The sequence below is a fragment of the Pholcus phalangioides genome, unplaced genomic scaffold (assembly GCF_987345545.1).
Source record: "Pholcus phalangioides strain wild (caught in Gottingen) unplaced genomic scaffold, Ppha-v1.0 ptg000003l_1, whole genome shotgun sequence".
In the NCBI taxonomy this organism is placed as follows: domain Eukaryota; kingdom Metazoa; phylum Arthropoda; class Arachnida; order Araneae; family Pholcidae; genus Pholcus; species Pholcus phalangioides.
The window spans coordinates 3,832,966-3,845,263 of record NW_028301596.1 but is presented as its reverse complement, the minus strand read 5'-3'; the positions used below and the strand labels follow the sequence as shown (position 1 = coordinate 3,845,263).

The window sequence follows — 12,298 nt, the reverse complement described above, 5'->3', positions numbered from 1 at the left end:
AAATGCTGGTAATCTAACTTGATTTGTTTGGCGGAACCGATTAGATGTCATAACCCTTTAAAAGGCTATTTTTTTCCTAGTAATGGTATATTAGAATATATTTGGGATCGAGATTGATTTTTAGCTTATTATAGGTGAAATTAATTTTGTTGTTTCTGAGCGGCCATTTAAAAACTGAACTTAGTGGGAATCATAATTCTTATGGCATTACTAAGGATTAAATTACGTACTTGAATATAACATTTTGGATAAGTGAACATTTGGATCAATATATTGATCAAATTTCCCTGCATGGGGGCAAAAACATTCTGTCCGATTCGGCATTTTTTAGACATCAGCAAGTGCTTATATAAATAGTCAAAAAAGTGATTTGAAATTGTTCTTTATTAGAAATTCCTCTACGGGGTGCCTATAATTAAAATAGGTTCTTGTGAGCTGTCTAAAGCCTTAACAGCCCATTACGAAACTATGAAAAACTTAGGAACGTCTTGATGAAAGGATACAGAGAATTTGTAAATCTTTTTTAAAAACAGTAAATATCTGCCTATAGTCTGTTTCAGGTTAACTTTGCAGTGCAGAGAAAGGTAGAGAATGTATTTCTTCGCCGCAAAATATAGCTCCCATGTATCGGAGGCTTACGATGATCATTTATGCAGAATATTTCAATTTTTTGAATGGTTGAAAAAAATACTGAGAAAATATCGTTCTGAGCCGATCTTTATTCGTTTAAAATTTTTAAATTAGAAAAGATATTGGTTACCATTATATGTAAAAAAAAGGATTTTTCTCAGTGAGATTGGCGATAATCAGTCATACCTTACTGAGACCGCGCATCGATACATTGGTTGAAAGGCTTTCGTTGTCATAGCAACGTGTGATGCGGTTCCCTCGTAGCTTCCCCTTTACTGCAAAGTTAACTTGAAACAAACTGTAGAATATGATGTAAATTTATGATGTTGGTGTAAAGGGGGTTTTCTTCCGCAAAAGACGTTCTCACAAACCCAACGTCATACTTTTAATACTTTTTTGTGAAGACATGGAATGAAGGTTTTCAGATACCCTGCCCTACAGCTTGAACAGTTTCGTCTCATGTTTGTAAAAGAAAGAAATAGCATATGCTTTGGAGCAGTGGAGTTTGGAGAGTTAGTCGTACGGTTAAATAGTAATCGCAGCAAAAACCAACTGTGTTAAACGCTCTGTACGTTGTTGATCAACGTAAATTCATTGGTTTTAATGACCGGATTCATATTTGAGCGAAAAATCGCCAAAAAAAAGTAGAATTTTTTTTAATTAAAAATTTGTCACACACGAGACATTAACCGCTTCGCTTACAAGCGATGGGCAAGAAACTCGGATGATCTCTGTTTGACGAATCGGCGATAAATATGATAATCTTGTGCTAACCTAATCGCATGTTAGAAAAAGGAAAGAAAAAATAGAAAAGTAAGAAAGAAAAAAAAACAAATGAAAGGAAAACATAATACATAAGATATATATATACTTATCTTTATTATACTCCCTTATCTCTCTCTTTCTTACGTGCAATACTTACAGCTAATAGATTAGGTACGAAGTAGATTTCTCTTTTCACCCTCACCTACCTATTCTCTTTAGCTCTTAGACGTATACAGTAGAAGGATACATCACGGAGTATGTTTTTTCTTATAAGTTTTTTTTCATAGGGTTACAATAAAGCTTCGCGGCGATGACGAGAGAAAGAAAAGGAAACGGAAAGAACTTTGAATTTATTCCATTGGCGTTCCGACGCAATATTAAGTCCTTAATCGCAAAGTGGTTTTGAAACCGACAAAAAAAATATTCATTCACTCAAATAGAAAATGAGAAATTATTTGACATTAATTCAGTTATAAAAGTGTAATAGTTCTCTAAAATGTTGGAGACGCCATTGCAAATGTCATGAAATACAAATTCACGGGCTGTGTGTGCGCAACTCTGTGTGTTCGCACGATGTATCCAAATATCATATCATGTTCAACAAAATATTCTCACATCATCTGGCTGTCCAAGTTTTGCTCACAAACTTGAGAACATTTTAAAATGAAAGCGATACAGAAAATTTATCTCTTTCAGTGGTTATCGACTTGCTGTAAGCGTACAACACCCCCCCCCCTCCTCGAGGATACATAGTGTTTTATTCAAAGGATACGCAAAAAATATTCTGAAATTCTTGGAAAACGAGTGATGTAATTCAAAAAAGTTCAAAAATTAGTTTAAGAATAATATACAAGGGTTGTGCGTGAAACTGCTAGGTATTTCTAGAGGTATTTGACACATCTGAAACACATTTAGTGAGGTGAGGTACGAACATCTACCACACATTTTTAGAGGAATGCACACTTTTACAAATTGCTATAGGTTCGCACACCTGTCGCGAATTTATAGAGGTATGTGCACCGTATCTGTCGAATTTCCGGGAAAAACCTGTCACGAATTGCCAGATAAACGCAAACACTATCTTAAATTTCTAGAGCAATGTTTCCTAAAGTAGGGAATATTGCTTCCCGAGGAGCAATCGAATGGTTCAAATGGGCGGTAGAAGCTATGGGTTCAGTATAGGGCCTATGGATTAGTCCAAGTTGAAGGAGATAAGGGAGATAAGAAAATAATTTTTTGAAGAAGGGACGATGGAACAAAAAGTTCTGAAAACTGAGTTCTAGAGCAAAGGTTCCAAATACGTCTGGTCGTTGACACCCCCCCCCCACCCCGGAAATATTGGTGGCTGCCATGGACTCCCCTTTCCCATTTATAGCAGCAGCCATCTATCAAAGAGAATGTTCTCGAACAATGAGGACATTCTATCCAGCGCCTAGTAAATGCGATGAGATAGAAACGGCATCTATTGAACAGCGAAAGAACTAAAGCAATTGTTCCCTATCTAGAGATGACTTCACAAGTAAAATTCTTGTCAAATCATAAGAATGTTACTACTGCAGTCTGCAGACGTTGCAACAGCGCTTTTGCAACTGGATACAATTAAGACTTTTTTTTGAAGTAATTTATTTATATATTTTTCAACCAAAAAAGTTTCAAATGAGTGTAGACACGCACCGCACTACAGGCGTGTTAGAGGGGAGGGTGGGGGGTGGGGGAGTGAACAAGCTGTTCTAGGGAGAAACCTTTACCATTTATGTGAGGCTACGAATTTTATGGATATCTGAAGAAGAACGCATTCTTTCTACACGTCTCCGGGGTAAGCAAGACTCCTATGCAATTTCAAACGGTTATTGAAACAAGAAAGGTTTAGAACCTACTGATCAATCACTGGAAAACTATAGTGTTGACTACAAGAGAGGTTAAGAAGTTTACGATGTTTCAATGAAATAATCAGGAAAAATCAATAACGCATATATCCATTCCAGGTAAGTAAAGATGTAATAAAATCCAGGAAACAGGTGATGATAGACAAGGAAAGAAAGAAAAACCGTGGAAAACGTTTCGCCACGTGTAAAGACGCCCTTGCACAAATCGATTGCGTTAACTTCGACGCATTGAGATAAACGAATATTTCTCACGAAGATAATAAATGATAATAAATTAATTTTTATGTTCCAGTTACAGTTTGACCAATAACGATGAAGTATTTCGTTCTTGCTTTGTGCTTATCGTTTGGATTAGTAAGTTATTGTCTCTATAATAAATCCGTGCCTTAATACAAATATAATTTTCATAAACTTTATTAATTATTAATTTTCGATCTTTTAATTTTACATAAGATTTGCATTTTTGACAACAAAGAAAAGCTAATCTTTCTGGTTGAAACTTTTCAAAGTCGTATGAATGCATTCTTGAATAGTCACGGCCAATTTCCGGAGTCTAGTTGGTTTGAGAACCGGCCAGCCAAACCCAGAAGTAGCCAAACTTATGGTGCGTTTCGGACTTTAGTCCTGACACGTTATTTTCAAGTTTAATGCACGATAATATTTCGCCATTGTCAACATAGAATGCTCTCATATTGTGAATATAGCTGTTCAGAAAACGATTGATAAGAAAGCCCAAGCACAGACTGTTGTCCAGAACAGAATTGTAGCTCAGATGTGTACCTCTTCAAGTATTTGTGGGAAAGGGAATCATGTCAGGGCATATTTAGTCAAAATCCTTGAATCATTGCCCTTAATTATTTTGAAACACTATGCAAAATCTAAAAATTATTTCAATACATGGTACCGAATTACTGAAAAATTATGAAAATAGTTTGCAACTTAAATTATTAAGAAAAATTAATTATTGAAAATAAATTTATTGAAAAAATTTAAGAAAATCCCTAAATTGTTACTACACCAAACACCGAATTCCGGCATACTGCTATATTGCAATTTACTGCCATTAACGAGTTGCGCACACATTTCAACTAATTTCAAAAGAAAATGCTAAAATATTGGAGAAATTATGCAAAATCCGTAAGTCATTTGCAAAAAATTGCACAATATTCCTATATTATTGCGGAAACACATCGCACAAAATCTATAAATTATTGCAAAACTTGTACCAACTTCTACTATTACTACTGCCAAATTAGTACAAAATACATTAGGCGAAATTCTCAAATTATGTCAAAATATTGCAAAACCATCCCAATTAGCGTAAAGAGGTTCTTTCGACCCATCATTAATTATTGCGTCGTGCGAAATTTATTCGTAGACAGAAAAAAGTCATTTGAAGAGACAGATTTCGAAATCCCTAAATTATTGAAAAAATTACGCAAAAAATCCCTATTTATCGCAAAACATTATTATGTAAAATCCCTAAATTACTTGGTGTTTAGAAATACATCAGATAACAATCGTTTTGTTCAATTCTAATCACAGGCAAATCATCAGCCATTCAACACGTCGAAATAATTGCCCAGTAAAGTATCCGGATGACGAGCCAGACACTGGAAACATTAAGCTAAAACCTTAATATTTAACTGATGCCGTAATGGAAACGGTATTTGATTATGATGGGTTTTTTTGTGACCTCATGGAGGAGGAATATGGTACACGTGATGTTTGTATGTGTGTGTCAGACATTAAATAGACCATATTGACGACAAGATTCCAGACCTTGTAGCTGAAAATGACTGTTTTTTTCCTCCGGGATTCTTTTTTGTGTCAGTTGTTGCGTGAGTCGCAGTTTAATCAAGAACGGCGCTTACTCAGCGAGAAAAACCTACCTTTGTCTACTTGAAACTCTGCCAAGGCTGAAACTAATTTGCTCTTTTGTTGTTTTGTATTTACTATGATGTGCCCCAGATGGAACCCAGGGGACAGACAGACAAATATATCTATCTAATACTGTTTGTCAGAGCAACGAAAAAAATGCAACTGTAAGATCGTGTAAGTCTCTTCACTTCCCATGTTCGATTAATCAATGACATTCCCAGAATGTTGACGACATCGTTGACGACAAACTTGTTGCCTACTCATCGCTACCATCACTTTATGGATTTTCGAGTGAAATTCCGGGACGTTTTCTGCCCCACCCGTCACTCAATAAAGGTTATTATTTTTCGTTGAAATCAGATGATAATCAATCACCGATATTAATCGCGTTTGTATTATCCGAGTTGACTCTAGACAGGATCGGACAGGATACTTGTGTGCGGAGCTGTGTTGTTATTTGATGTGCGTAACATGCCAGTCCAGAGGCGTCTGATAAATGATCAAGATTCAAGCAAGAGAAAATAAGATCCATGTCTCTGTAATATTGGATCTGATCCATCTGCGTATGGTATCAGAAAACTTAGCCGAATATATGGATCAGAAGTATTTCGTATCCCGATTTAGGAACTCTGCCAAGCACGGTACATTATACCGTCGAGGCCTGATCTAATACGTTATATAAAAATATTTCCCTGAAGGTCATTATCCTAGTAGAGATCATATAATTATTTTTTGTCATTAGTAATCTAATAGTCTAATCCCGTTATAACAAACTCCAAGACACCGGAGAAATCCCTCCGTTATAACGAAATTTCGTTAGAAAGGAATTCCACGGGTTTTTTTTTTTTGCATTGTTCCTATGTAAACTTATCTGGTTATTGTAACGGTATTCGTTAAAACGGGATTTGACTGTAGATTGTGGTCAAAGTCCGACAAATCAGAGAATTTTCAAGTACTTCAGGCTTTGACTGGTCAATTAGAGAAATGGCCGACAAATAGTGTGAGGTGATCATTAATTTTCTTGCGTTCTAGAACTGTCCGCATGACAGGCCAATTCACGAGTTGATCAGACTTTGGACTCAAGCCGTAACATATATGATCGAATCCCGTTATAACAAACGCCAAGAGAGCGGAAGAATCACTTCGTTATAACGAAATTTCGTTTTAAAAAAATTCCAGGTTACCTAGCATTGTTTCTAAGTAAACTTATTTGGGGGATTAGAAAAGTGTTCGTTAAAACGAAATTTTCGCAATAACGGTATTCGTTAAAACGGGATTCGACTGTACCAAAATGTAGAAACATACATGTAAATTTCCTTAAAAATTGAATTTTTCTGTTTTAACGGGAATCATTAGTAAACGGTTCACGTATGGTCATGGTTTATATCAAGGGTTCATAAACATTTTCATAAGTGCGGACCGGAAAGAAATATAAGAAATCATTTAATAATAAAAGTAATTTGCGGGTCGGCAAACGATAAGTGAATAAGAGAAATAAACTATTTGCGGATCGGTAAAAAATGAATGAAAAAAAGAGAAATAATTTGGGGACCACAAAGATAAACAGGAGAAACAATTTGAGGGCCGGTGAAAAAATAGAAGAAATAATTTGCGGGCTGGAAAAAATGAATGAACAGGAGAAATAATTTGCGGACCGATGAAAAATAAATAGGAAGAGAAATAAAGGAAGGAAAAGTGATTTACGAACCGGAAAAAAAATAATAGGTAGTACTCACACACACCTCATCCAGTTCCACAATCTAAACCCGAGATCTTCAACCTTTTACCAGTCCCGAGCACTGCCTGTATCCACCATCAAAAGAAGAGCACCCTTTCAGGCAAGTTCGACATACACATGCATGAAATCAGGATGATCTCAATCATCCAATAACGCAATTTGTACAAGGAATTTAATTCGAACGTTGATCAACTGCTCGCGAGCACGAAATCGGCCATGAGCATCGAGCACTCAGGGTGCTTCAGAGCAGTGCCGTCTTAAGGCACGGCCCGGGGGCCTCAAGCGAAGAAGGGGGCCTCACAGAAATGAGATCTGGTTGAAGTTTTCAAGAATTTGCCTCGTAGGGCCTCAGGAAAATCACTTGGCCCGGGGTGGCCTATGATGTTCTTACGACGGCCCTGCTTCAGAGAGCACCGTGGTGCTCGCGAGCAACGGGTTGAAGATGCCTGATCTAGACAATATTTTAAAATTACGGAGCATTTCTTTTACATGCTTTGCGGACCGGAATTTTTGAACCCATGGTTCCTAGGAAATGCCTTTTACTATTATCAGCACAATCATTATGTTTACCCCATATATAAAGTCAGGTAAATGAATGCCGTCTCCCATCTGCAGTCGTTCAGAAGCTTATACGAAAATGTCTATAGATAATCTAAGACTAAACGATTGATTTTAATTTAGGTGCTGGGAAAGAAGTGCTATTCAGGCGATGAATGTGAAGCTGGTGAATGCTGTGTCAATTATGTCTTAGTGCCTACATTCGGTGGAAGGTGCCGGAAACTCAGGGAAGTCGGTAAGATATGAAATTATCCTTTTTTCCCTACCGATTTCAGGGCATTTCGTTCTAGAAATACCCAAGGTAAAAACTTGAAATTTGGATAGAAATATACTCGAAAAATATCCAGTGGAGAATATAATTCATTAAATACAGTCATTCACACATAATTCAACTGATAATATTGTTACTCTTCATTCTCCATAGGTGAGACATGCACTCCTCTAGAGAAAGTCGGAGATAACGAACCTGAAATGTATCATTTCCAATGTCCATGCAAAGACGACTTAATATGCAAATCGGCTAAAGAAATTGAAATGTTCAAGGTACGTTGCTGATGATATTTTGAAGAAAAAAAATGGGGGAAAGAGTATAAATTACACAGGGTGTGATGCCAATGAATGTATTTGAATGGTCTTTAAACGAAACAATATACTTGCGTTAAAAGCGTACGGACGAAACTTTAAATTCAATTAACCCCTTTACGATCACGGACGAGATATTTCGTCCAAACGCCAGTGGAATAAGTTTGACACAGTTCTCCGGGTTCTTTCCTCATCCGTCACCATCACAAAGCTTTATTGTAACCCCTCACATATAATGAATCTTTCTACTATATTACATGTAAGATCGAAAGAGAATAAGAGAACACGTAGGATGAGGATGAGAAGAGAAATCTACTGTATACTCTTTTTATCTACTTATTTATGATACTGTTTTTCCTTTTCTAATTATTTTTTCTTTCCCCCTATTTCTGACGTGCGGTCAGGTACCGCATTTATAGTGAATTCATCAAATAGAGATCATCTTAATTTGTTGCCATAAGCTTAAACGCAAACGGGTTAAATATTTTGGAACGAGATAAATGAATCTATTCAAATTAATCTTATACACCTTTCTAGTGGAAGTTGTTCGAACTATTTTCAAACCGTCGTGGAATACAGTTCTGAAATAACTGGTTTGGACTTGGGAACGCAACTCGGGAAAAGAGTCTATTCTCCGGGATTTCCCGTACGCTGTTTCAATGAAAATTGGTTTTTGACGACAAGTCGCTTCCACCTGGTGCTCATAAATCGTACCCACAAGTCAATTTTTGGATGCTGAAATAACGCTGAGGACGCCGAACGAGTCTGCGCCATTCACTAAATTGTTTGTTAATCCTCTGTAGTCCTGGAATTTTTAGCATTTCGTTGGTACAGCTCACGCTTTTTTTTAGCGTCTCCACCGCAATGACGAAGACCTCTGAATGTTTGTCTCTTTGCAGTTCTTGTATAGCTTACAAGTTCTGCCGAGAAGCCAAATTTACAGAGAGGGAGGAGGCTTTTATATTCTGCAAGGGGGGTGTTCCAAAAATGAACTACTATTGTTTCCTGATGCGGTCCTATGTCGAGTTGGACCAGAACCTCCTAGAGATAGAAGGCCTCCGCACTCAGCTTGTGACGTCAGTAAGCAGTCCATTTTCCCTCAGAATATTCAGGGAAAAAAATTCCCTGCTCGTGCCAGTATCATCGTTGTGAGGAAAAGAAATGATCAGGCTCAGAATTGGTGATTTCTATGCCCCACATCCAATCACTACGCGGTATTTGCGAGCCAAACAGGAAGATTCTACGCCAAAATAAGAAACGAAATAGGATGCTGTGTTTCAAAATGCGGCAAACTTGCTAGGTAGTCTGAATGACGTTTATGGCAAACAGTGCAGAGGCCTTCTATCTCCAGTAGGTGATTGTTGGACCCTACATAGGACTGCAAAAAAGTAAGACCGTTATGCTTCAAAAATATTAATATAATCTTCCGAGTCACGCGACGTGTCTATACTTGAATCAAGAATATGGAGAAATGTCTAATCTGTTAGCTCCGGTTAAGAAAAATACAGTCGAACCCCGTTACAGCGAAAATCTCGTTTAAACGAAAACTTTTCTAATCCCTCAGATAAGTTTACATAGGAACAATAAAGTAAAAATCTGGAATTCCTTTATAACGAAATTTCATTAGTACGAAGTGATTTCTCCAGTCTCTTGGAGTTCGTTACAACGGGATTCGACTGTACTACTGAATTAGAGACCAATATTTACCAATCTGCAGTCAGTATTGAAAATACCGGACGAGAATAATGTACAAGCTCTATATCAGTGAATAGTTTCCGGATGATGGATGCATAGTGAGACTGACACAGCAGACAACGATCAATCACATTAGGTGAGAATTCGCGTCACCGAGTTCAGGAATGTGACCCGATTCCATAGAAAGTGCTTTCCTAATGAGAGGTATCAGCTGATTTTCGAGCTGAATAAGCTCCAATAGCAGCTGAATCCGAGCAAGGATGAAGAACTATATTCTGTAACAGTATAAGATGGACACAGAGAAACAAAAATTTTATAGATAATGTGAATTGGGAGCTTATATGCAAAGAATTGTGTCTTTGAATTAGTCATTTGCATTTATGGTTATCGTAGTTGGTACGAATGTAGATTTTTTTAATGTGGATTTTGTTCTGTTTGCAGCACAAGATAAAGCAGAGACCGAAGTGCGTGAAACCATCAACTACATGATCACGGCATGTAAATTGGAAAAATTACTGAGAAATAAAGATTTGATGCATGGGAGTGTGTTATACGATTATTCAGGTATTTCATATACAGTGTGAATAGGAAAAAGTCCCTTTATCCTGGAATAACTCGCAAACTGTTGAACCCACAGACATACTTCCCATTGGGAAAGTATTTAGATAACGTGTGTAGTCATGAGATACGTTTTTCGTATTGCGAGATGTTGTACAGTTATTTAAAAAACCAAAAAAACTGTTTTATTTGGTCAGTCTGTCCTAAAAACGCCCCAATTCGAAGTTTTCTATCTGTTTCTCCTGAGCTCAAAAAATAATAATTTGTTTTTGAGTGCAATATTCGTCGTGGTATTTCAATGAGAAAGTTGCTGGAAATGAGAAGAACAGCGTAGAATGGGCTTGTCTATGTGCTGTATGTGGTCATTCATCGTTTATGCAATTCTTTCACCCATATTCAGCGATTTCCGAATTCAAAAATATCACAGAATATTGCACTTGAAAAATATGGAATTTCTTTTTGTAGGAAAAATAGAGCAATAACTTTGCAATTGGGTTTCTTAGGACAGGATACTAATTATTTCCAAAGAACTGTACAACCCCTTGCAATATCAATTACGTATCTGAGGTCAACGCGTTATTTGGACACATTTCTTAACTGGAAGTAGGCGTCTAGGATCAACGGTTCGCTAGTTATTACACGATAAAAGGACTTTCCTATGCACCCTGTACAGTGATGTATCCAGTTCAGAGTGTTTATATATATTGCTAGTAATCCAAGTTACATGCAAAAAATTTCGGCATTAGTAAAGTGGAAAAATTCCAGAATTAATGAGTTTGAAAAATTTATGAATTTATATAGTGAAAGAATTTCAGAATCGATAGAGAGAAATTTCAGAATAAAGTGAAAAATTAAAAGTTTCTGAATTAGAGGAAACAGTTATTTTCCGGATATTATGTTGAGGTGAACTCGGAAAGAAAAGTCATCTTGCCCGGTATTCAAGAGGGCATGGGTTCGAGTCCCGGCGGAGACGTGATGAATTTCCTTTCCGAGTTCACCTCAACATAATATCCGGAAAATAACTGTTTCCTTGATATCTCGAGCTGAGAAAAAGCCATCCATCCCTTTCTGAATTAGAGTTCAGTAACTTTTGGTTCCTATTTGATTCAGTGTCTCGTTGCCTTTACACGTTAACCCTTTAAACGGCAATAACGAAATATCTTGCCTCGATAAAAGCCTCTTATTTTTGCATTGTGACACGCCCGGATATTTTATAAAGTTGATTTCTCAATGAGGAACGTTTCCCCTATTCCCCTTTAGTTTGCACATACTACTACTAAACCATACACGCAACTCGTCCATATTCTAACGAATTGGTACTTGTGGGCGTATACGTGTAGCGAACCTGACGAAGTTTGTTTCAGTGTGATGTTTGTTATGAGTAGTGTTCCTTCCACCATAAATCTTAATAACTATGAGTGAAATGCAATGAATGAATAATTGTATCGTTGTAGGCCTGTTGCCCTCTGTGGCGAGTTTTGAAATACAAATACAACGCCACAACAGGCAAATTGCCCAACGAGGTGGCTGACTTAAGAAAATCATGGATCCCCGAGCCATTTTTGGAGGCCCTACCTACTACTGCTACACCAAATACATGCACCCCCCCCTCCGCGGAACCCCCAACGAATCGGTACATGCGGGAATGTGCGTGTACGTGTAGTGAAACCTGACGAAGTTTTTTTGTTTCTCTGTAATGCTTGTTATGTGTAGTGCTGCCATCTGCCTCCAGTTTTTCTAACAATGAGTGAAGTGTTATGATTGAATGATTTATCGTTGTAGGACTGTTGCTCTCTGTGGCGAGACTTTTTAACAGGGAGATCAGCTCGCATTTGCGCCTTGAAGTTGGGAACCACAGAAAACCAACTTCAGCCGACCACCACTGTGGGGTTCGAACGCGGATCCTCGCATCGCGAGTCCGTCACTATAACCATTCGACCACCACAGCGGATTTTTCACCTACTGAAAATCGAAAGAAAGCCTACTTCACTAAAGACGGTGACAA

General features: G+C 37.4%; 2 protein-coding genes across 5 annotated transcripts in view; one reads left to right on the top strand and one right to left on the bottom strand.

Annotated features, from left to right (window-relative positions):
• Positions 1 to 12,298, bottom strand: part of LOC149087910 (voltage-dependent calcium channel subunit alpha-2/delta-3-like) — a 323,210-nt gene that overhangs the window by 221,190 nt on the left and 89,722 nt on the right. The gene's annotated exons all lie outside the window — the stretch shown is intronic.
• On the top strand, positions 3,544 to 10,278 carry LOC149087913 (U8-theraphotoxin-Hhn1d-like). The gene is made up of 4 exons (XM_089242551.1): positions 3,544 to 3,635; positions 7,582 to 7,693; positions 7,883 to 8,001; positions 10,177 to 10,278. Exons 1-4 carry the CDS (start codon positions 3,594 to 3,596, stop codon positions 10,222 to 10,224), a joined length of 321 nt encoding a protein of 106 aa, XP_089098677.1. The 5' UTR covers positions 3,544 to 3,593; the 3' UTR covers positions 10,225 to 10,278.

What these genes read in the sequence shown, in the direction of transcription:
- LOC149087913 (XM_089242551.1), top strand. Translation starts at nt 3,594, where the DNA reads ATGAAGTATTTCGTTCTTGCTTTGTGCTTATCGTTTGGATTA. An exon ending in CCGGAAACTCAGGGAAGTCG is followed by an intron (nt 7,694 to 7,882) that starts GTAAGATATGAA and finishes CATTCTCCATAG; the next exon opens with GTGAGACATGCACTCCTCTA. An exon ending in AAGAAATTGAAATGTTCAAG is followed by an intron (nt 8,002 to 10,176) that starts GTACGTTGCTGA and finishes TTCTGTTTGCAG; the next exon opens with CACAAGATAAAGCAGAGACC.